This window comes from Megalopta genalis, chromosome 12 (assembly GCF_051020955.1).
Source record: "Megalopta genalis isolate 19385.01 chromosome 12, iyMegGena1_principal, whole genome shotgun sequence".
NCBI lineage: Eukaryota > Metazoa > Arthropoda > Insecta > Hymenoptera > Halictidae > Megalopta > Megalopta genalis.
In genome coordinates this window covers 5,888,435-5,911,346 of record NC_135024.1, presented here as the reverse complement: position 1 = coordinate 5,911,346, position 22,912 = coordinate 5,888,435, and the positions used below count along the sequence as shown (strand labels likewise).

Below are 22,912 nucleotides of genomic sequence, written 5' to 3'. Positions count from 1 at the left end.
ATGTCTTATTCGATAAGCATGAAGTCAACTATGCTTGAAAATAAACTAAAGGCACAGTAATTGGCTATCACGCAGTGACCGACCCCGCTACCCTAGATGCTGGGACGCGATGGCGTCGAGGGTGGCGCAGAAATTGGAAGTAATAAAACCGCGTTATCCGAACATAATAACCGAAAAAATTCAAATTGAGAGAGAACGCTTACGCTTTAATAGTCACCGTCGCTGCCGTCGCCGCCGCCGCCGCCGTCGCCGGATGTAGGTCATAGAATTTCGATTGCGCCTTTCGAGCGCTGATGGATGACGGATCTCTTCTCCCCCCCCCCCCAACCCCCATTCCTCCTTCGACGACCGGTGCGCGCAGGTGAACAAAAATTATTCCTCTTTGTTCCCCAGCCCCCGCCGGTGCTCTGTCTCTCAGTCTCTATTTTTTTTTTTTATTACCGACCGTTTCGACGACAAGAGCGATAAATAACGACAGCGAGAAATAATTTTCGGGCTTTCAATAGGATTACCGTGACTTTGTCACGCACGACCCGATAATTAACTCACCCCGACCCCCGGATGTCCCCCACCCACGCCCACCGCGACTTGATTTACGCTGGCAGAGTCTCCCTCTCACTCTCTTTCTCTCTCCGTCTATCCGTCTCCCTCTATTTCTCTCTCTCTCTCTCTCTCTCACTCTCTCTCTCTCTCCCGCTCAGTACAGTCACAGACCGATCAAATATTATTCAATGCTCTTCAAATGAATTAACGCGACTTGCTCCAGTCACGCACCGGGGCCTCGAATAACGTTTGAACGAACCGCGGATGAGTGAACCGTGTCCGTGACACGGCCGACCCGCTCTCCTGTAAATGAGGCCTAATTATAACCCCGTTAATCGCCCCGCCGCTCCTCTGTCCTGGTTTTACAATGCGCGTTTATCTCTGGTTAACTTGAATTAAGTAAATTTTGTAGGAGCTCGGGGCTGGAACAACGATAGGGGCGCACGGTAAATATTTTGCCTGCGGGGCGGCTCCGTTGTTCTTCTTGTTCAACGCTCTTTGGGGGAACAATAATATAATTAACATCGGCGACGCGGAGCGAGGGTAACGCCCGCAGCTTCGAAGAAGCCAATCGAATCTGCGGTACTTTCGATCTGCCGCGAACGAAATTCGTCGGGACGATTCGAACGGAGAGATTGATATGGACGATGATACTAACGAAGTGATTTATCGAGTCGATTCTAATGCAGAAATCGATCGAGACGATTCTAACGAAGTGATCGATCGAGAAAATTCAATGAAGAAATTTGTTCGGACAATTGCAATGAAGATGCCGATTGGGACGGTTCTAATAGGGTAATCGATCGAGATAAATCGAACGAAGACGTTGATCTAGACAATTCTAATGAATAAGTTGTTTGAGACTGTTCTAATGAAGATATTGATGTTGACAATTCTCTAATGAATAAGTTGGTTGAGACTATTCTAATGAAGATATTGATGTTGACAATTCTCTTATGAATAAGTTGGTTGAGACGATTCTAATGAAGATATTGATATTGACATTTCTCTAATGAATAAGTTGGTTGAGACGATTCTAATGAAGATATTGATTGAGACATTTCTCTAATGAATAAGTTGGTTGAGACGATTCTAATGAAGATATTGATGGAGACATTTCTCTAATGAATAAGTTGGTTGAGACGATTCTAATGAAGATATTGATGTTGACATTTCTAATGAATAAGTTGGTTGAGACGATTCTAATGAAGATATTGATGTTGACATTTCTAATGAATAAGTTGGTTGAGACAATTCTAATGAAGATATTGATGGAGACAATACTAATGAATAAGTTGGTTGAGACGATTCTAATGAAGATATTGATGGAGACATTTCTCTAATGAATAAGTTGGTTGAGACGATTCTAATGAAGATATTGATGTTGACATTTCTAATGAATAAGTTGGTTGAGACGATTCTAATGAAGATATTGATGTTGACATTTCTAATGAATAAGTTGGTTGAGACAATTCTAATGAAGATATTGATGGAGACAATACTAATGAATAAGTTGGTTGAGACGATTCTAATGAAGATATTGATGGAGACATTTCTCTAATGAATAAGTTGGTTGAGACGATTCTAATGAAGATATTGATGTTGACATTTCTAATGAATAAGTTGGTTGAGACGATTCTAATGAAGATATTGATGTTGACATTTCTAATGAATAAGTTGGTTGAGACAATTCTAATGAAGATATTGATGGAGACAATACTAATGAATAAGTTGGTTGAGACGATTCTAATGAAGATATTGATGGAGACATTTCTCTAATGAATAAGTTGGTTGAGACGATTCTAATGAAGATATTGATGTTGACATTTCTAATGAATAAGTTGGTTGAGACGATTCTAATGAAGATATTGATGTTGACATTTCTAATGAATAAGTTGGTTGAGACGATTCTAATGAAGATATTGATGTTGACATTTCTAATGAATAAGTTGGTTGAGACGATTCTAATGAAGATATTGATGTTGACATTTCTAATGAATAAGTTGGTTGAGACGATTCTAATGAAGATATTGATGTTGACATTTCTAATGAATAAGTTGGTTGAGACGATTCTAATGAAGATATTGATGTTGACATTTCTAATGAATAAGTTGGTTGAGACGATACTAATGAAGATATTGATGGAGACAATACTAATGAATAAGTTGGTTGAGACGATTCTAATGAAGATATTGATGGAGACAATACTAATGAATAAGTTGGTTGAGACGATTCTAATGAAGACATTGATCTAGACAATTCTAACAAAGAAATCGAATCACACGATTTTAATGAAGAAATTAATCTAGACAATTCTAACGATGAAATCGATCGAGAGGATTCTGATAAAGAAATCGATCTAGACGATTCTAACGAAGACGCCGATCGAGACAATTCTAATGTAGAAATTCATCTGGACAATTCTCTAACGTAGAAATTCCAATAGAAAAATTGATTCAGACAATTTCAATAACGAATTCGATTAAGGCGATTCTAATAAAGCATTCATCGAGACGATTCTAACGAAAAATTCACTCGAGATGATTGTGCAGTGATGAAATCGATCGAGGCGATCGTAATGAAGAAATAGATTGAGACGATTTTAATGAAAAAAAATCGACCGAGGTACTGCTAACGATGCATTCGTCGAAATGATCCTAATGAAGAAAATAGATCGTGATAATTCTGTCGAACGAATCAACGGGCGACGATACTAATGCAGATATCGATCGAGGGAATGCTGAGAAAGAAATCAAGACGCCAGATTGGCGAATTAAAAATTAGCACCGAAGGACGCGGCGCGTCTGCCGTTCGCTCGAGCGAAATAGGCAGGAATTTAGTGGTCGTTGTTATTTCACGTCGTCATCAGTATTGATAGCCGAGCCCTGTATTTTTAGACAGGCGTCGCACAGTGACTGCCCTTTCTCGAAAAGCTGGCCAGAATTCAATTTTCGAAGTACAGTGAAAGCCCATTTATATGGACTAAATTTTTACAGCGCCCGGTTAACCGAACTCTATCTTGGGGGGCTGAATTCTCTCGCATGAACGTGAAATCCTGTTAAATGAACGAATAATCTTGGCCTGCGGTGGAAGACAGACGGACTCATATTATGTGAACCGTCGGATTATGTGAACTCGCTTGTCACCCGACAGCTTTATATAAATGAAGTTCTACCGCACGCAGCGTTCTACCCGTTGCAGCGAAATTGTTGCACACACGTCACTGCATCAAATGCTCCTTGAATATTGCAGGTATATTGATTGGATGCTGAGATATTGATCGTCAAAGTCGACGAGGTTCCAAGTTTCTTTCTCCCGTCCTGGAAATTGGCGGACGTTTAATGTAACAGAGAAAGTTTGTCTTTGAAATATCCCTTGTAGTTAGCCTCTCCATTTTGAATGACCCATGGGTCAACCTCCCGGGTGAAATTATCGAATTCTAGGAAGACTTTCGTCGAGAGATGGTCAAAAGGTATTCGAGCAGAGAGGAGCTACAGTATTTAAGCCGGACGGTTGCAAATGGAACATCTGATTTCGATAATTAGTCCGTAAATAATACAGCATTTTGTATTTCAAATATCAACAGTCATCCTCTCGCTATTGTCGACGTTATGATCGAACGATGCGACCTGCTAAACGTAGAACCGCGAAATTCTCCGGCAACATCGGCGAGAACAAATTTGATAAATAAGGAAAGAGAGACGAACATTTTTGAAATTGTGGCTTCCACGATCAAATTCGGAGGATCGCGATATCATTGTCCGAGGAACGGACGGAAGCATTCGAAGAAATTCTAGAACGAAACACACTGTAGAATCCGCGAAAGCTTGAAAACAGTGGAGCATTCGCATGGGTCTCCGAAAAATGAGAAAAGCGATCGGGAAAAGTCACGAAACCCGCAAAAATGTGGACTTATATCCGGCTTTTCGGTACACGACGGCACACCGTGCGTCGCCGCAGCAGCAGCAGCAGCTTCGTTCGATTACTAATTACTTTTTATTGTTCGTTCGGATCTAGCAATCCCTGGGCGTCGCTGGATCCGCGGACACAGCTGATACGGGTTTTCTAAAGAATTAATTTGCAGATCGGTACGGTGGCCGTCGCGCAAAGGCCGGTGCTCCGATCCGCAAAACGATTGTTCCCGATCCGGCGAACGAATATTTCATTTATCAGATAAGTTACTTGTACCGGGACGAGCTGAAAGAACCAGGCAACGAAAGGCAGACAGAGCCGGGCATCGCGGCGCGCGGCGTAGGGATTGAAAAGGGGGTCGGGCGAGCTGAAAGAGGGTTCGCCGTCGAAATGGAAACTAGGAGGCAGTCTATAACGAAGCAAACAGCTAACTCAAATAACGAAACGAAGTTTTTGCAAGCTGCGATCGGCGAATTCAATCGTGGCTTTTTTGCGCCGATGATACGACTTCGATTGAATTGTGACCGGCGTGTTATTATATAACCCGTGCGCGCCGATGAAACCGATACCGGCGTTCTCTCCCTCCTCCCGTCCTCTCCCCCCCCCCCGCTCACTCTCTTTCTCTTTATCTCTCTTCGTTCTCTCCGTCTATCTATTTTTATTCATATGTCGGATTTATTTAGTTTTATTTCCTGTTGCCCACGTCGCCGTCGGTGTCGCATTCCCGCCGCTCCAAGTGCTGGCAGAATTGTCGCTCGCGTGTGACGTCACGGTTCTCGTTGTCGCTGTCGCCGTCGCTGTCGCAGCCGTGGACATCGTCGTCGTCGTTGTTGTTGCCAGTTGTTGCAGCCCGACCACGTTGTTTTCGGCCCGCGCGAAGCCTCGATTCCGCGGGCGCTAAAGCGCGGCTCACTTGACGCGAAATAATCCGAAGCCGCAACAAATAATCCTGGAATGCGTCGGGAATTATCCTTGCCGCAGCCTCGGATTATCTGGCGTGAAACGAATTATTTGATGGTGTACCGAGCTATTTGACGTTAACCAGGATAATTCGGCCGGGCAGATTATCTGAACCGCGAGATGGACAAACAAGCGGAATTCTCGACCAACCGACCAGCCGACCATGCCGCCGCCGCCAGATTCGCGATCGCGCCGACAGATCTGCTTAGCGAAGAAGCGAAACGCGCGACGGCTTTTACCCGGCGCGTCAACCCCTGTGACACCGCCCTTGTTCCACGAACGCGGCACAGAATCTACTGGGTCTTCTTGAAAATACAGTGATGTCTCTCTAATTGGCGCACAGATTGTCTAGAAAAATGGACAATTTAGGGAGAAGAGAGACGATTATTCGATCCTTGCGGTTCATTTTTATAGAAATAATGGTATCTCCTAAAAATAATAGTATAGAAATAATGGTATAGAATAATGGTATCTCCTCTTCCCGAATTGTCCATTTTTGTGCACAATCTGAGGCGTCAGTTAGGGAGACATTACTGTACTTCGACGCCGATCATCGAAACTCCGTCTGTGATATTGAAATCGCTATGAAAATTCTGTCGACTTTAATACGAGCATCCTTTGACCGTTACGTGAAAATCCTTCGGTTTTAATGCGCCCCTCAAAAGTAGCTGCATAAAGCATGCTAGTTTGTTACTTCGTTCATTTTTAAGGGGCGCATTTTATATCCAGAAAGAACTTTAAAGATTCACGGCATCCAAACGGGGAGAGGTAAAAATTTATAACTATCAAGTGTATAGTAATTTCACCTTAATTCGCGCTCAGATTTTCCACAAAAATGGACAATTTTTCTTCGATTATTTTATGCTACCTTATATTTTATACTACCGATCGATGTGAATTATTTCAAAAGAGATATAAAACTCACGAATAAGTCCTTGTCTGTTGCAAGACGTTGTAAGGTCAGATTTGTGTAACAATTTCGTATAATCGGTCAGTTATTTAATTAACAGAGGAACGCGCGTTGAGGAATTCGGCGCTTCGCCGAACAAATGTCGCAAAATTCCGATGTTTTCTTCGAGCATAGCGCAGTAATTTCATCCTAATTCGCGCTCAGATTCTCCACAAAAATGGACAATTTTTGTTCGATTGTTTTATACTACCGATCGATGCGAATTATTTCAAAAGAGATATAAAACTCACAAATAAGTCCTTGTCTGCGGCAAAACGTTGTAAGGCCAGATTTGTGTAACAATTTCGATCAATCAGTTATTCAATTAACAGAGGAACGCGCGTTGAGGAATTCAGCGCTTCGCCGAGTAAATGTCGCAAAATTCGGATGTTTTCTTCGAGCATGCCGCATCCAATGACAGCGTCATGATAATGTACACAGCGTCCAATAACGGGATCATTAGGTGGGCCAGTGAGCTATGGTGTTCCGAACTGACGTCAATATGTTTCAAATGGAACAATTATCTCGACATCTTGTTTGACAAATATGGCGTACGCGGCACGGTATGTTGCCGAGCGATGCCGCCCGCGTTATTCCCGCGTTATAGGGTTGTGATTTCCAATGAAAATAACTGGCGGCGAGGAAGCCGCCTGTTCCTTCGGAATTCAACGTCCGCTCCTCCGGAAAACGGAGCACCGGAGAGAACGACCGGTAACATTTGCCATTCTTCTCCGGCGACGTCGTCGCGCGGACTTTTTCATTCGGGCGCAATCCGGGCCGGTATTAATAAATTAATCGACCGGGCGCACGATCGTTCGCGAGCAAAGAAACGACGGCGTTCGTCGCCGGTATTTTCCTGCGCGGATGTTTCGGTTAGCGAAACCAAACGTTGGACGCAGCAAGTTTATCAGAACATAACCGGCGAACCAAGTAGTCGGGCATTCGTGAAATTTATATGAACCGTGTCCGGGAACAGGAGGAAAGATCAGCGAACGGTCGCCGGGCCGAGCCACTTCCACGTCGGATAGTTCCACAAGAAAGTTTATAATTGGTTACCCGACGGAGTATGGTATAATTTTCTCGGAGTCTAAAATTTCCTGTTTGGATGCTAATGCAGTCCGAGCGGTGCTCCAGGTGCGGTGAATCCTTAACGAAATAGATTTCTTCGGTGTTAACGCGCTCGCTCGGGCTGCTCCGTCGGCCGGAATTATAGTTTTATACCGTCCTATAAACTGGACGCGGGACGCTTTACTATCCTTGTCGCGGGTACGGCGGTTTATTAAATCAATTAACCAACGCGCGAACGGCAATGCAAATAACTCAATTTGCCGATATGAATATGAGAACGAACCTTAGGACCGGCCGATCGAACCAGCGGAATTTTGTCGGGTGAATGTGTTTAGAACGGACGCACACTTGCGCTTTAACTGTTCGATATCGACGACTGACCAGTAATTATTCATTTACACGTAAACAACGGCAAAGTTGCTTGCGGGACCTTTCGTCTGACGTTTGAACGACAGTCCGGCGAGACTGTGCCGGGACCTGATCTTTAGGACCTGTTCTTTTCCAATTCGCGTGCGATGAGAATCTCCGAAGTAAAAGCAAATGTATTAAGAGTTTTTGCAAACTATAGTATGCGCAGATTTCGTATGTTGTAAATACATTGCTAATTCGAATCATTCTTTAACCCTAGAAAGATAACCATATGACAACGTACGTAAAAGATAGCCATACGCTTCAGAGGCGCATGCTTTTCTAAGGCGTCAATTTTATACTAACAATGGATATTTATTTAAGTTAATCTAGTCATTTTAAAGGTTTGGCATTATTGTAAAAATAAAATGCATTTATATTATATTTTTTTATATTTTAAGTAATTTTAAACTTAAATCACTAGACCTCTATGAAAAATTAACAAAAATCAACAGTCTTCGCAGGCGCCTCTGCGACGTAGGTTATCTTTCTCGGGTTAAAGAGTGATTTAACGCGCAGACCAATTTTGAGATCTGTCAGACAATTCTGTGATTCTTAACGACTGTGAGATCTACATGCACGAAAATTTTCTGATCTCCAGAAAATTGATAAAAGCATGTAATAAAATCTTATTATATAATATCATATATTACAGCCTATTATTATTATTATATTTTTGCCATATATTACAGCCTAATTTAAAGACCGTATTGTATACCTATAGACCAGTATAAAATCTACATGCTCAAGAATTCTGGGGTTTCCAAAAAATGGGGAGAAGCGGAACTAAAAAATTATACATCCTGATCGAAATTCTGTCTTCTAAATCTAAACACTATGAGATCTCTGAGCGTACAAAAGTTGTACACTCGGTATGCACAGAAGTTGTTTGTTTGCCAGAAAAGTGATAGAAGCAGCCTAAAAAGTTATACAGCCTACGCCAAAGACTGTGCTGCAGATACATAAAAGACTGCACGATCTATACAGAAATAGCACGGTCCATCTAAAGGCTACAGAACCTATAAGAACCTGCTGACCTGCGAAAAGATTGCGAGGCCTCTGTGAAAGATGTTCGAAAGCGATGAAAAAGATTACGGGTTCCGCGAAAAGAAGTTACAGAAGCTAAGTGTACATAAAACGGTGAAGACGCCGGAAAGATCGCGGCAGGGGCCCGAAAACAGGATCAAACTCATAAGAGACTCTCGAGGACAGTTGAGCGGGTGTGTTAGGTCGAGTGGGCAAGTATCTAAAACCGCCGTAGGCGGGCAAATACCGCGGCGGGTCCCTGTGCGGCTCCCTCGGAGCATATAATAAACAAAAGCTCTCGTTACCTTTCACTCCAACGTGTCCGTCGGGCTTCTTCTGTCCGGTCTGGAAGTTCGGGGGCGGTTGCACATAGTTGTTGCCGACGATAGTTGCCGCGGGCTCGTAGTGTATCACCCTGGGCCTGTCCTCCTCGGTGCTGACCTCGGTGCTCTGCCAGTAGATGTCGTATATGGACGCGCTGCACCGGACCCTCAGCTTGCCCTCGGCGTTGAAGTGGTCGTGCGTAACGCTGAACTGAAGGCCGATCTGAGAGATCTGCCATTCGGACTCGTTGGTGTCGAGGGGGCTGTACGTGCGGACGTAGAACTTCGGCGGCTGCACGTGGTCCGGGCCGACAGCAACATCGGGGCGCCGCAGAGCATGCCAGAGGGTGGCAGAGCGTGTGGCGCAGCATGGCGGAGAGGAGCATGGCAGGGCATTGCGATAGAGATCGGTTAAAGAGCCGGAATCCCGGTGATCACGCGGAACGCCTGTTAAAATTCCCCGGCTGCCGCCAAAGCCGACACACCGTCAGCTCCGCGCGTTTCCACAGGGACGGCCTGCGCCGACGGCGACTTAATTCCGCTAATTAATTCGGTGAATTAAGCCGCCGCCGCCGCCGCCGCCGCCACCAGCGACGTTTTAAAGGACAAATTTCCACGATTAATCGGACCTTCCGGTCGCCAAGCCCGGAACTCGGCCCCGCAGCTAATCTCGCTTGTTCGACGTTTAAGGATTGTTGCTTTAACCCTTTGCGGCGGCACCCCCCTGTCTTGCCGTTAAACGTCACGGCCGAGATTACGGTTTTTCCCGATGGCTTTTTCAATGGCGGTGCTTCGGTATCGATGGGATCGCGCGGTCGAGTCATTTGCCGGGGAGATTTTAGCCGGTGATATTCGAGCGGCTATGAAACGACCAATTGGTCTTAGAAGAGAAATCGGGCTGTTCATTTGGCTGGATTGAACGCGTCCGGGATTGGCGCGGGGCTAGCCGACGGAGTTGAAATTAATGGAAGAAGAGACCGCGCGTGATCGTGTAACGATGCAACAAACTTCGCGGGGTTTCTAATTGTTTGTATTTCGTTCGAACGCGGAAATCGTTCGGCCGTTTCGTTAACCGTGAGAAACTTCATGTTTCCACCGCGATCGCGCAGGTATTAATATGCCGGACGATCGATGTTCGAATAGGCGTGATAAAGTGCAAACGTGATTCGCAATTAATTAAGGAATCTTTTCTCCGCGCGCGTGGCAACGCGGCCGATTCGCGGCGCTGCCCTTTTTTTTCGACGGTGACAAACGCCGGCGGGAACGCCCGGTAAGAAATATCCCCCGCTAATTGCTGATTCGATTAGAATTTTATCGCGCGCCCGGTCTTTTTTATGGCACGCGTCACCGGCTCTTTTTTTTTTGTTCACAGTTTCGCAATTCCGAAACGGATTTATACAGGGTGATCCTACGAACTGGGACGGCTATAACTCTTTGTTGAATGGGGATAGAAAACAAAACAAAAATTGGCGGGCAAACAGAGATACGTTCCGAAATACAATTCTAACGGGCCGGAAAGATTTTTTTTTCCTAGACCGGCTCGAAAATTCCAATTGCCCCGTCGCGCGCGACGGAAACCGAGCGCGGCCGGCAGAAAGATGTAAAAACTAATGAAAATGGACCGTTTACCGGTGTCAAATTTATCCGCCGCCATGACAGCCGGCCGAACGCGCGCACGGTCCGCTCTAATTTTCTAAATAACTGAACGTAGACGGGGAAAATTCAGTCGTCGTGGTAAATTGAACCGCGCGACGGCGGAACTTCGAAATATAAAGAGACAAAGGTGCGCAGGAAACGACGCCGAATTCGCGACGACGTAAATATATGTGTGTGTGTGTGTGTGTTCTCTATACACGAGAAAGTGTTTTCCTTACAAAGGACAACAAACTTCGCCGCTAATGTCTGAATTTCCGTGGGTCCCGATGGAACAATATTTGGCCCGCAGAAGGTTAATGCGTAAGACGGGGAAAAATCCTTCGTCGTCGGCGTCGTCGTTAAATCCCGCATCGGGTAACGAGAGCTTGTACAACGCTGTTATTCGAAGCGCTGTCACCCCAGGCTGAAGCAAAATATTTCCTTCTTTTTCAAATAGCAATCCTGTTTTAAGAGCGAGCTACTTCCGCGGCGCCGCATTATGCCCGCTCCATAATCTGCACGAAGACTAACAAGACAACCTCGGCAGACCGATACACGTCGATTTTAACGAAACCGTGCTAGTGCGACAAATGTATATTGTTTCTTAAGAATGATAATGTACGCTGGAATAAAAAAGATCATCTTAAATTTTGTCGTGGAAACATTTTTACGATATCGTGTATAGTGAAACGGAGAATCGGAAATCAGATTTTTCAAGAATTTAATCGTATTTTATTTGCGCCCATTTTGTACTTTAACGCGAAGTTTACGGAACTCGTCGTTTCGACACGTTCCAGATTGTTTAATTTACGATTATCGAGATTACAAAGATACATTTAGGAGAAATTTATTCAATGAAGTTCTATTGAACATATGCTATCATAAAAATCGCTACAAATCTGAATAATACTTGGCTTGTTATTTTTATGAAGCACTATAAAATAGTAATTTATTAATAATAATTTCTGGTGCTCCTTAAGCCTAGTATCAAAGGAGAAATCAACCCTTCTATCCAAATCTGTCCTTCTCCCTAATGGTTTACTTGTCGCAAAGGGCGGAAACTGTCCAAAAATGTTAGAAACAAAAGTTACATCGTATTTTTGGACGCGTAAATTTCTGCGAAATTTTATGGAGAAAGTTATGTCACTTTTAAGACACACCTGACCGCGAATACATTCGACGAAAGGTTGTCTCGTTCGTCTTGGAAAAATAAAACCGCGGGCAGCATCGGCTGGTGGAGGGATTAAAGGATAAATTCGCTAATAAAAGTAATCGAGGGAGGTTTAATTCGTGGAGCCGGGCGAAGAAGCGCGCATTTTTATTCGGTTGTTGCATAAATTCCGGCGGCTTTCCATTAAACAGAGAGACAAATTCCCATTCGTCCCGGGGAAAACTTTCGTTCGAAATGAAATTCTTAATACAATGCATAAAGATGAGTCGGCAAATATGGCGTGCACGACCGGGTTCAAAACTTTTTATATAACGTCGGCCAGCTGTCTGCTGCAATTCTTGGTCAACAACCACGAAGTCCCCGTCCTGTTAATATTTTTCCGCGCGGCGGGAATGAATAAGCGACGGTATCGGACTGGCAAAATTAATGTGAAATAGGTAGAACACCACCGGCGGAGTTCACAACAAGTAGAAACAGCCAGAACTGGCCAGACACGACGTTGGCCAACTGTCATGCAGTCGCGCGCGTGCTGCATGCATTTTGCCGCACATTTATCTCAACTCACTTTTGGCAATTCGATACTTTTGTGGCCACATGTGTCCGGAATGGCTATTAAAAAGTAATAAGAAATCTTTCATTCTTTGCCCACAACCATTTCCGACCGTTGGTTGACGTCATCGTAACTATGATCTTCGAGCAAACTCATCTTTGAATTATAATCTTTCAATGGGATTATTTAAAAAAAATATTTTCGTTTTCATTATCTCGAAGGAAATTAGTCTCAGGAAATTTATCTTTCTGCAACACGTTATCCTCTCATTTACAAGAGTGCCATAATTAACACGTTCGCTACAATCGCCTATTTTGATCATAATGAAGATTAATTATTCATTCTAAATATAATGATTTTTTAAATTAACTGATTTTACTCAGGGTAACTCATTAGTTTACGAATAAGCTTGTTATTGCTATACAAAAATGTATGAAGAAGTCAAGCTCCGATTTTTAAAAGACTACGAAGTCTCTGGCTATAGTTAAAATTTTAACGCAATTAGCGAAAATTAACTAATCCATTATCCGACCAAAATAATCTTAATCTAAGGCAACGTGAGTAAAACTAATAAAACTAGTGTCAACCAGCTGAGCCAAGCATAATCTAACACAAGCAACATTGTCTAAACAAGCCCAATCTAATTAACGTGTTAATCCAGATCTAACAAGAACCTAATCTATCCTAAGCTTAGCTATATGCCAAACACAAGAAGAGTAATTAACGCAATAAGTGTTTGCTGCTTGTTTACATGATTTTCTATATCTAAATGGTGCGCTGATTACCGGAGATGAGATCCAACCTAAGTACCCTAGAAACGCAGCCGTATTTTAACCGTTGCCGTACACCGCATGAAATATTAAAAAGTACAACGAAAAAGTGTCGTTAACTTTCTGAAATTTACATTTTACGCCACGGTTTTAAGTAATAACTGGACTGCATTACTTTATGCAGATTCCCATCTGCATAGATTATTTCACAAAAATCCGAATAAGAGGAAATTTTCTTTTGTGCGGAAAGAGTCTCTCGCCTGTGACAGACCCGAAGATGCCGTGAACGCATAAAAAAATCTGTAGTAACATCAGCTTAAGGACAATTACTCATGTAACAGGTTGCAACTGCATTTCGTAAATCCGCTCGAGGGATAATTCAAAAACTGAATTAAACGCGAAATCCTGAATATGGCTCATTCGGTTCGTTACAAGTAGACCGCGAATAAACACGGAACCTAAAAATGGAAAATAAAAATTGTTCGCATGAACTGCAAGATACAAGAACCGAGTGCAATCTTTTCTACTCCCTAAATAATTTTAATAATTTAATTTTAAAAGTTTCTTTTAATCTCTCTTCACTATATCATATTTAAACTACCTGCTTCATGCCAGAACCAACATTTTAGCTATTACTTTTTCATCGATAACATTTTTCTTCGACAACGTAGAATCGATATTTCTGATCGGGAGACATCGTCATCTCCTAAACGTTAGCAGTTTTTAATTTCGAATGGTTCTTCTGCCGGTTGATCAAAACGAGCTATCCATCTTTAACCCGAGAAAGATAACCTACGTCGCAGAGGCGCCTGCGAAGACTGTTGATTTTTGTTAATTTTTCATAGAGGTCTAGTGATTTAAGTTTAAAATTACTTAAAATATAAAAAAATATAATATAAATGCATTTTATTTTTACAATAATGCCAAACCTTTAAAATGACTAGATTAACTTAAATAAATATCCATTGTTAGTATAAAATTGACGCCTTAGAAAAGCATGCGCCTCTGAAGCGTATGGTTATCTTTTACGTACGTTGTCATATGGTTATCTTTCTAGGGTTAAGAAAATTGTTCGTTCGTTCCATTCGCTCGGCCACGAACATCTCGCTCTCGAATAAACAAACAATCGAATTCGATTAGAAACAAAATACTTCCTCACAGTTTAAGACTGCATCTATCCGTCCCAAAGAACTATACTCCCCCATCGCCGATACTTCTCTAGAGAAAAAATTCCCAACGATCACCATCGATACTTGTCACACGAGAATCCTCCGCGAAGCTTTTGTTCCCCGCGAACAAAGTACAAAACATACGACTCGAATAGCGAACGTGCTAAAGGCGGCGCCGCGTAACCGAGCATCCCCTGAAAAGAAAGCTAGTCTCCATTGGTTACCGTCGCTTCTCGGCCTGTTTATCCGGTTTAAGCGGGCGCCGTCGCGCGCAACGGATTACTCTCGGCGGTACACCTAATAACCTAATAACCAACAGCCAGCAAAGTACAAGCTCGATCATTCCGGGAGTTGTTGAAACGCGTGGCGCGCGGGCTTGCGGAAAGGGTAGCTGCGGGGGTGAGTCGAGGATCGGTTGCGTCTTGCGGGAGCCGGCGGAATTCACAGACTCTGTTCCGCGCTGGTTATATACCAAACCCGTACTCGTCGATCGTTGATGTACCAGGTGAGATTGGCCGCGGGTTTGCTCCGTCCGGATGTGCAGTTCAAACGTAACATATCGTCAATCCGGTATTTCCTCCTTAACCCGTGTATCGACGGCCCTTGAGAGGGTAATTCTGCGGAACAAGAGACGGCCGGGTATACAGGTATGGAGGGGGGAGGGGGCCGGAAGTATGCGAGGCATGCTCGAAACACCGCTTTGACGTTCGCTGGCCTGCCCGCCGTGCACGTATTGCACGAAAAGGGAGGGAAAACTTTTCAAGATTCCCGGATACGCCGACATACCGATACACACTCTTTCTCTCTCTCTCTCTCTCTCTCTCTCTCCCCCTTTCTCTCTTCCCTCCCCACCCTCTCGCGCTCTTTCTTTATCTCCCTCTATCTTTGATACGGATTCACTCTCTTTCTCTCCGCGAGCCTGATGAAAAATTCTTCTTTTATGCCTGGCAATTCGCGCTCGCGTTTCGATATCGGAGTAATGTATTCATAAGAGGGACACCATTGTCCCGGATTCTTTCAGTCGGCGAGCCGCGTCTAGCGCCCGCTGCGCCAAATATTTTGCCGATCCGTGTGTATCCGAACCGTGCGTTTGATATTTCCGCCCCTCCCCCCGTTACCCAGCCCGTTCTCCCGTGTCTCTGTTCGCCGTATCTCCTGTTCGACTCTTTTCCCGGGCTCCGGTTCTTTGGTCGCGTGTAACCCGCGTATCGGCAGAGAAATTCACGCGCGCGCGATCAGCATAGTGACTGTGGCATAGTCAAACGACCGAGCCCCGGGATCGTCTGACGGTTCTTGGCCCGCGAACTTCGTTCTCGGCGAACGGATAACGCGAGAGAGAAGGAAAGAGGGTGAGAGAGAGTGAGAGAAAGTGAGAGAGAGAGAAGGAGAGACCGGTTTCGGTTTACGGAAGGATCCGCTCGCGCGCCCATCCCGTCCTATCCCATCGCTTTTATGATCCGTAAGAGCCTCTTCAAGCTGCCTGTTTTCGTTCCTCGTTTTTCCTCTCTCTCTCTCTCCCTCCGCATCCCCCTTTTCTCCTGTTTTCTCCTTTCCCTTTCGCCCCGTTTCCCGACCGCCACCCGCTCCTCGTTTCGACTTCTATGTAAAACATCCGAGCGACTACCGCAAGCATTCATCGGAGAACAAACACGGCGAAAAATACACGAGAACCTTTTCCCTCCCGTAAAAACAAGAAGCATCCTACGTTGATAAAACGAGGAAACCCACCCCTTATATATACCTTTTTATCCCCACCTGCCTCTCCCTCTGCTCGGACCCCGTCGCGTCATCTCCCTCTCTCTCTCTCTCTCTCTCTCTCTCTCTCTCTCTCTCTCTCTCTCTCGCGTCGTCCACTTTTCCGGCGTGCATGGACAAGATTATACGACTGTTCTCCCGGAATTTCGGATTTGTTAACAGCGGAACAGAATGCGCAAGATTTCGAGGGGCCCTCCTCTTCCGAGCGTTCTCTTCCGAGTGTGCCGGGTTTTTTTCTCGGTATTGTGTTCGTAACAAAAATTGTAGGTGCACGAAACGCGCGGGCGTTTTATCAAAATACCGCCGCGGCCCGCCGGCGATCGCCAGGAAACTCCATATTCCTGTCTCCGGAAATTTCCGCCGCGTAATTTCTCTGGCTGACCGTAAAATGTCGCGGGAATTCCGCAGCGGTATCATACCGGCCTCGCGGAACCCAGGGACGCCGAGGCCTCGAGAAACGAAAATTAAGGATCGCTCGCCGATGGAACTCTTTCCCGCTCCGAGTTACCCGTTCCGGAGATTTTTCCATCCGAGTTTTCGAATCGAGAATCGCACGAGAAAAGTTTTCGTGTCCCCCATCTCTCTCTCTCTCTCTCTCTCTCTCTCTCTCTCTCTCTGTCCTCTCCGCTTCCCCGACACGGTCTCTACCGGCGCTGGTTTGATACGCGACGGTCTGATTCGCGCGAACATAAGTATATTCCCATAACGCGAGACACCGCGCGCGAAGCGAGAAATTGGAAACGTTCTGCCCTGAGAGAACGCGGCCTCCACGGCGTCGCGACGCGCGTTATCGTTTCCGCGGATGGCCGTAGTTTCGATTTAAATATCGCGCCGCTTGTAAAGCAGATTTTTATCTACGCATTTCTCGCCATCCGCGAGTTACTCCACGCTGCGAATTTATTTCGGAGCACAACGTCGCACGATAAAATCGCGGCGTTCCGAGGAAAGCCAGTTGGTATTATTTGTCATCCTTCGATTGCTTTCTTTTGACTTGTGGACTATTTACGCACGATTGCTGTTTAGCATGCTCGGAGTACCGCGTGTTCACAATTTTTACTTGACTCTTGGCAGCCGGAATTCAGGCCGTTTGTGTTTCGTTGGTTATGATCAAATTGTCTCCCTCTGCGAGGAGCGTATGCTGAATCACGACTAGAACGTCTGAAACGTCTCGTTTTCTATATTTTTATCATTTTGCATTCTTGTGCAACGGTAAACGTAATGTTGTTGGAAATATGCTGGACTTCGACCGCCAGGAATTAATGTTTTATGCAGCGCAAGCCTATTGATAGGATTTGCAATTGTGTTGTACTAATTGTAAGAGGAATCTTAAAGCACTTTTTATGCATAACAATACCAAACGAAATTATTAGATTACGTTCATGGAGATGGCTTGTTGGTACACGACTGATATTACTGTTCCAATTGAACAATTCGTTAAGAAGTTCTTGACTGTAAATTGTGGACTCTCAAAAATCATGAAATCATAAATAAATAGATATTTATTTCGAAGTCAGATTATGCTTTGAAAGAGTGGAAATTGACGGACCAAGATCCTTGTAACTGTGAAAGATTGAGACTTCGATTTTGTGACGATAAATTTATTTTATTGTTTAAAAGTGGAACAATGTGCCGAACACTGGAATCCTTTTTAAAGGATAAACGAATTGAACTCGATATGGAGCGAAATAATTTTTACCACCGAAAAGAATGGAAAATCTACGGCAAAAACCGTGTGACATTTTTGAAAAAGTGGACTTGATACTGCCCCCGTGATTCAGATAAATATTTTACAATTCATTTTATTGGCTCGCGACTTCTCCGCAATCGGGGGCAACGACGTAACAGAAAAATGTTATTAAAACACCAGGGAACAAAAGCCAAATTTTAATCCACGCGTATACACACTCTCCTGTGGAAATAACTCCGTGCAAAGTGAATCGGGCATTAGTGGGATGGCAATAATCTATAAGAACCTTCGAAACTTGTAAATACAATAGAACCGGGAATTATCCGTTAAGCTGAGCATCGATTTTAATAGCCAATCCGTGTTTAATCTTATTGTAGCCCATACTTGATGTTCCACGGGTAAACGTTTGTAAATGCAATCAATAAGTTTATTAACGAACTGATTACGAGTCAATGAAATTCAGGATTTCTTGTACCTCGTAAAATGATGGGTTTCATCGGTGCGGCGCGTGTTTTATGATCAACGCTGCCTTGTTCCCTTACTTTTTATTTAACGAGTCGGGAAGTATCAATCTTGATTTTAATAACACGAGCTTTATCACTCCTGTGTATTACGTGATTCATATTTTATTGATTTAGACCCCCGCACTAGCCGTAAACTAGACTTTATAGAGCACTTATTTCCCGCGCGAAATTACTCGATAACTTAAAAAATTTGTAAAAGTCGCGGTAACATATTTTCGGCATTCAGTAGAGTTTCATCGTGTTAATAATGCAGTTTCGCGTTACTATAGCATCTTTCTCGAGATCGTTGAATTTCAATTCCTTCATAAAAATCGTAATAACCGAATAAAAACCAGTGATTTCACGAGAAACTTTAATCCATCGTGATTGCAAACGACATCTTAAACATTTGAATCCTCAGTCATTTGAATCCATTTTCAGGCTTGTTGATATTAATGAACTATGCTTATTCGCGTCTTTTCTGATCCAGCGTCACGTTTACCCAGATCATGAGAATTTAAGATCTACTCAAATAATTAACGCAGCCATTGATGCAGGAAACTTTCGTTTCGCGCCAATACATCCAAATCAATTTCTTTATTTCGGATGTTTTTCATTTTATAGAAACAAAAAACACAACAAAATATTACGTGATTTACAACAAATAAGCCAAAAGAAATTAAAATATGTTCGGCAAATGGCTCACAAATTTATCCTATTTATATTAGTAATCAAGTATACCATGATTGCACTATGACAAAAGTGTATCATAATTACACTATCAACACTTTGACTGCCGCGTCACCCATGTGTGGGTGATATAATCATCTAACATCTAAAATTACCTTTCACACTGATCCATTATAACGTCTTAATTTCATCAAGATTCGCAAGAAGCAAGATTGTCGAAAAAGTAAAGTTAAAAAGTTGCAAGAGAGAGAGAGGTCTGCTTTGCAATTTTAATTTGTCCGAATGAAACGCTTTAAATTTATGAGATTTTTGAGGTTTTTGGCGCGGTCGTCGAGGCGTTAAGAGCGGGAAAAGTGGACATTTAATCCGAGGATCTGAATGTTCCAATTTAGACAGCGAATGCGTCGGCCGAATGACTTCGTGGGTCTTTCGATGGTGGCAATACGACGGGAAGTCGGCGAGTTAAGAAACGATTCCTGTCGTTCCCCGGCGATGGCGCCTATTAACTCGTTAATTACATTCCGCCGTAGCGATCTCTATTTACGAGTGGCCTCGAACGAGACGCGGCCGCGATTCAGAAATATTCCGCGTGGCGAAATTTATTGCTTCATCCCGGTCCCTTTGTCGCGCAGCTTAACCCAGACAAAAGGCGCGGATCCGAAGACTGTAATGGCGTCATAAAACGATCATTAAACCGGTATTCCTGCAGTCGGCTAAAATAGCAATTATATAATAGGTGGGCTACGGCGGAATGGTAATTCTCACTATTTGTTCGCCGGCCCGTTCGTCGCTTTCTTTGCCTCCATTCAGCTCGCAACAATGAAACGAGATGGTCCCGAATTTACGGGCTTCGCAGGCGGCCGCGTATTTACCGTACCAACAGCGTAAACGGGACGACATGGCGTGACACGGCCCGGCCCGGCCCGACGCGACGCGACGCGACGCGACACAGCGGTGGCTGCGGCGGTGGCGCGGCGTGGCGTCGCGGGACCAGCGTTGCAAACTGTCTTTAATCCACCCCGGGGCTTTGTTATTCGCCGCGCACCGCCGCGTTTCAGCTTTTCGCGCCGTATCGCCTCGTGATCTGTCATTAACCGATAAATTAATGAGCGAGCGACGCGATGGCCGGCCGGCTGCCGAGTCGACGCACCTGCGAGAAGACACGCCTCGCGCCGCGGGCATCCCCTAATCGCCCCGAGCCGGTCGCCGCTCGGAAATCGAACGAAGAAAGGGGCTAAGAGATCGGGCAATCACGAGGGAACGAAGAAAAACACGGTTAACCTAATTCGACTTCCCCTAAAACACCTAATTCCCGTTCATTCCGCCGCGTGTACCCGCAGTATTATCTTCGGCTCGGTCCACAGCGATTCGCGTAAGCCCTTAAGTCCATCCAGGCCGTGGCTGGTATTAATTCGCAGTTCGAAACTGCGCGGCTCAAGTTTGAGAGGACCAGAGAGAGAGGGAGAGAGAGGGAGAGAGAGAGAGATGCGGAGAAGAGAATGCTGCCCAGGCCGCAGACTCGAACGCGACACGTTTTCGTATCGTTTGCACCGCCGCGGCGTAAAGTTCCGGCACGACTTAATAAACACGCTTGCTTCCCTTACCGACTACGTTCATGGTGGCGGAAACTATGTCCGTGTGGAAGGAAGGCGCGTCCGCCGATACCTCGCAGCTGTACGCGCCCGCTGCGTTCAGCTCCAAATTCGTCAGACTCAGCTGGGTCGAGTTGCTCTCGGTTTTCTGCAACAGAGTACCGATCGATTCGTCAGTGGCTTCCCGACTGACGAAACTGAAATAAACAGGATTAGCTACGGCCACCGGCTGCTCCCGATGATCTTCATCGAAACCAGCCAGACCCCCCGTTCACCCCGCGATCCCTCCTTTGTTCGCTGCGATCTTACGAGGCAACGTATTCGAGCTACACGCCAATGGAACTTGTGTCAGAGATCATCCTTAAGCAAATCGTCGACGTTTGTCTGTCTCTGCGTTGTAGGAGCAAAGACAGTTCTCGAATTTTGGGTTTGAAAGTCCCAATATTTGCGGTGTCGCGGAAACTGGAACGGAAACTTCGAAGGAATAATAAATAAGCAATAAGAAATAAGAAATAATGAATTGTTTGAATAATATACTACAATTACGAGATCATTTTTTAATGAATTCGTAGCATTATTGTAATTGGCTCGTTTAGCTTGAATAGAGATCATCTAATTCTCCAAATAAGTTTCTTAGCATTCGTTTAAACATTTGAATCACGTACTTAAAAATATTTTAACAGATCTCTAGAATGATTAACCGTTTGCGTAGCAGAGATGGTTCTGAAAAAAACAGGATCTAAAAAAGCCGAAGAGCGTAATAGCGCTCCTTCGATTATGTGTCGAGAAAAGCCGTAAAACAAAATAAAACGTTATGAATGAAAATATATATACTATTAATTTATAGAATAGACTGATAGCGATGCGACGCGCGACGTATACATGCGTCTGAAAGACTGAGCACGTTTCGACAGATTTCGGGTGGGCCGTAAGTCGTTCTGTTTCGGCCAAATGCCCTGGCTTTTCTCGACACAAAATCTGAAGAGCGCAAAAGTGGTTCGTGGTACGCAAACGGTTAACACGTTCCCTGCCGCGTGGGGCGTATACGCCCCACGCTGAACTTTCCGTTCAAGCCATTCGGTATTATCACTGTAAAATGAAGAATTTTTTAAAAATTCATTATGCAGTCAATTATGGACATCTTAATACTATTGCTGATGCCCTCATTTAATCGTGGGGCGTATACGCCCCACGCGGCGTGATGGGCAATTTTTCTTTACTGTAACTTGTTTTAACTGCATTTCTCTTATTCCGATCAGTCATTTATTCGCGTGTCGTTGACACAATACTTACTGCTTCACTGAAGCTGAGATTGATTTATAGTTCTATAGTACTGTAAAAGTTGTAACATTCTGTGATAGTTGTGTGGATAAACCACACTTATGTTTGCCATGTTTTAACAAAGTTCATCGCAACATCCCTTTGTAATCGCATACAAACTTGAATTTAACTAAAATGTTATATTTTAAACTAATATAGGCATGATAAAAAAACTTATATGTGAGGATGCAACTCGCTTGGCATAATAATGATCAGCCAGGTATTTGTTAAAGTAATTCCTAGAAAAATAAATTTATTGGTTTGCTGTGTTATGCATGTTAAACTATACAACCTTTCCTTGATAATTATGATTTTTGCACTATTTTAATTATTGTAAAGCATACGCCAGAAACAAAATAATACAAATGTAAAGCGTGGGGCGCATACGCCCCACGCGGCTTGAACGGAAAGTCTTCAAAAAACGGTCTGGCAGGGAACGTGTTAAGAAGGCTCCAATCTGCATATAATGCACATCATCGTTGCACGAACGATCCCCTCTTGATTTTCTCTAAGCAATGTACGCGCATCAAACGCGTTATGCGCAGGCTGAAAACGAAAATTTTTATTCGAGGAACGAATAAAAGTCGAGATTGTTGAAAATTATTTAGCCGGGGCCGAATTCGGGACCGCGTTTCTGGGACGGTTAAAAAGGGATTCGTCGGTTTGATGCTGGGGAACTTGTGCAGACACAGACGCGGGAACGCCGAAGAGAATGGCGCGTTTCCGGTTATAGCTGAGACCGAAATGCAGGTAGTATCCCAGCTTACAAAAGGTCAGTCTACACGACTGTTACTGAATTTAAGCAAAGGTTAAGAGGTCCTGAGCACTGGGTGAGGTCAGCTTTTCACCGGGTGAAAAGACGGACCGCATTCATTTAGGGA

General features: G+C 44.2%; 1 protein-coding gene across 1 annotated transcript in view; it reads right to left on the bottom strand.

Annotated features, from left to right (window-relative positions):
* The window catches only part of LOC117217437 (cell adhesion molecule 3), a 56,487-nt gene that overhangs the window by 10,691 nt on the left and 22,884 nt on the right, over window positions 1–22,912 (bottom strand). The window contains exons 3-5 of the mRNA XM_033465037.2: window positions 20,724–20,859; window positions 14,968–15,101; window positions 9,172–9,481 (exon numbers count right to left, since the gene is read on the bottom strand). Coding sequence (XP_033320928.1) covers window positions 9,172–9,481; window positions 14,968–15,101; window positions 20,724–20,859 — 580 coding nt within the window. The remainder of the gene's footprint in view (window positions 1–9,171; window positions 9,482–14,967; window positions 15,102–20,723; window positions 20,860–22,912) is intronic.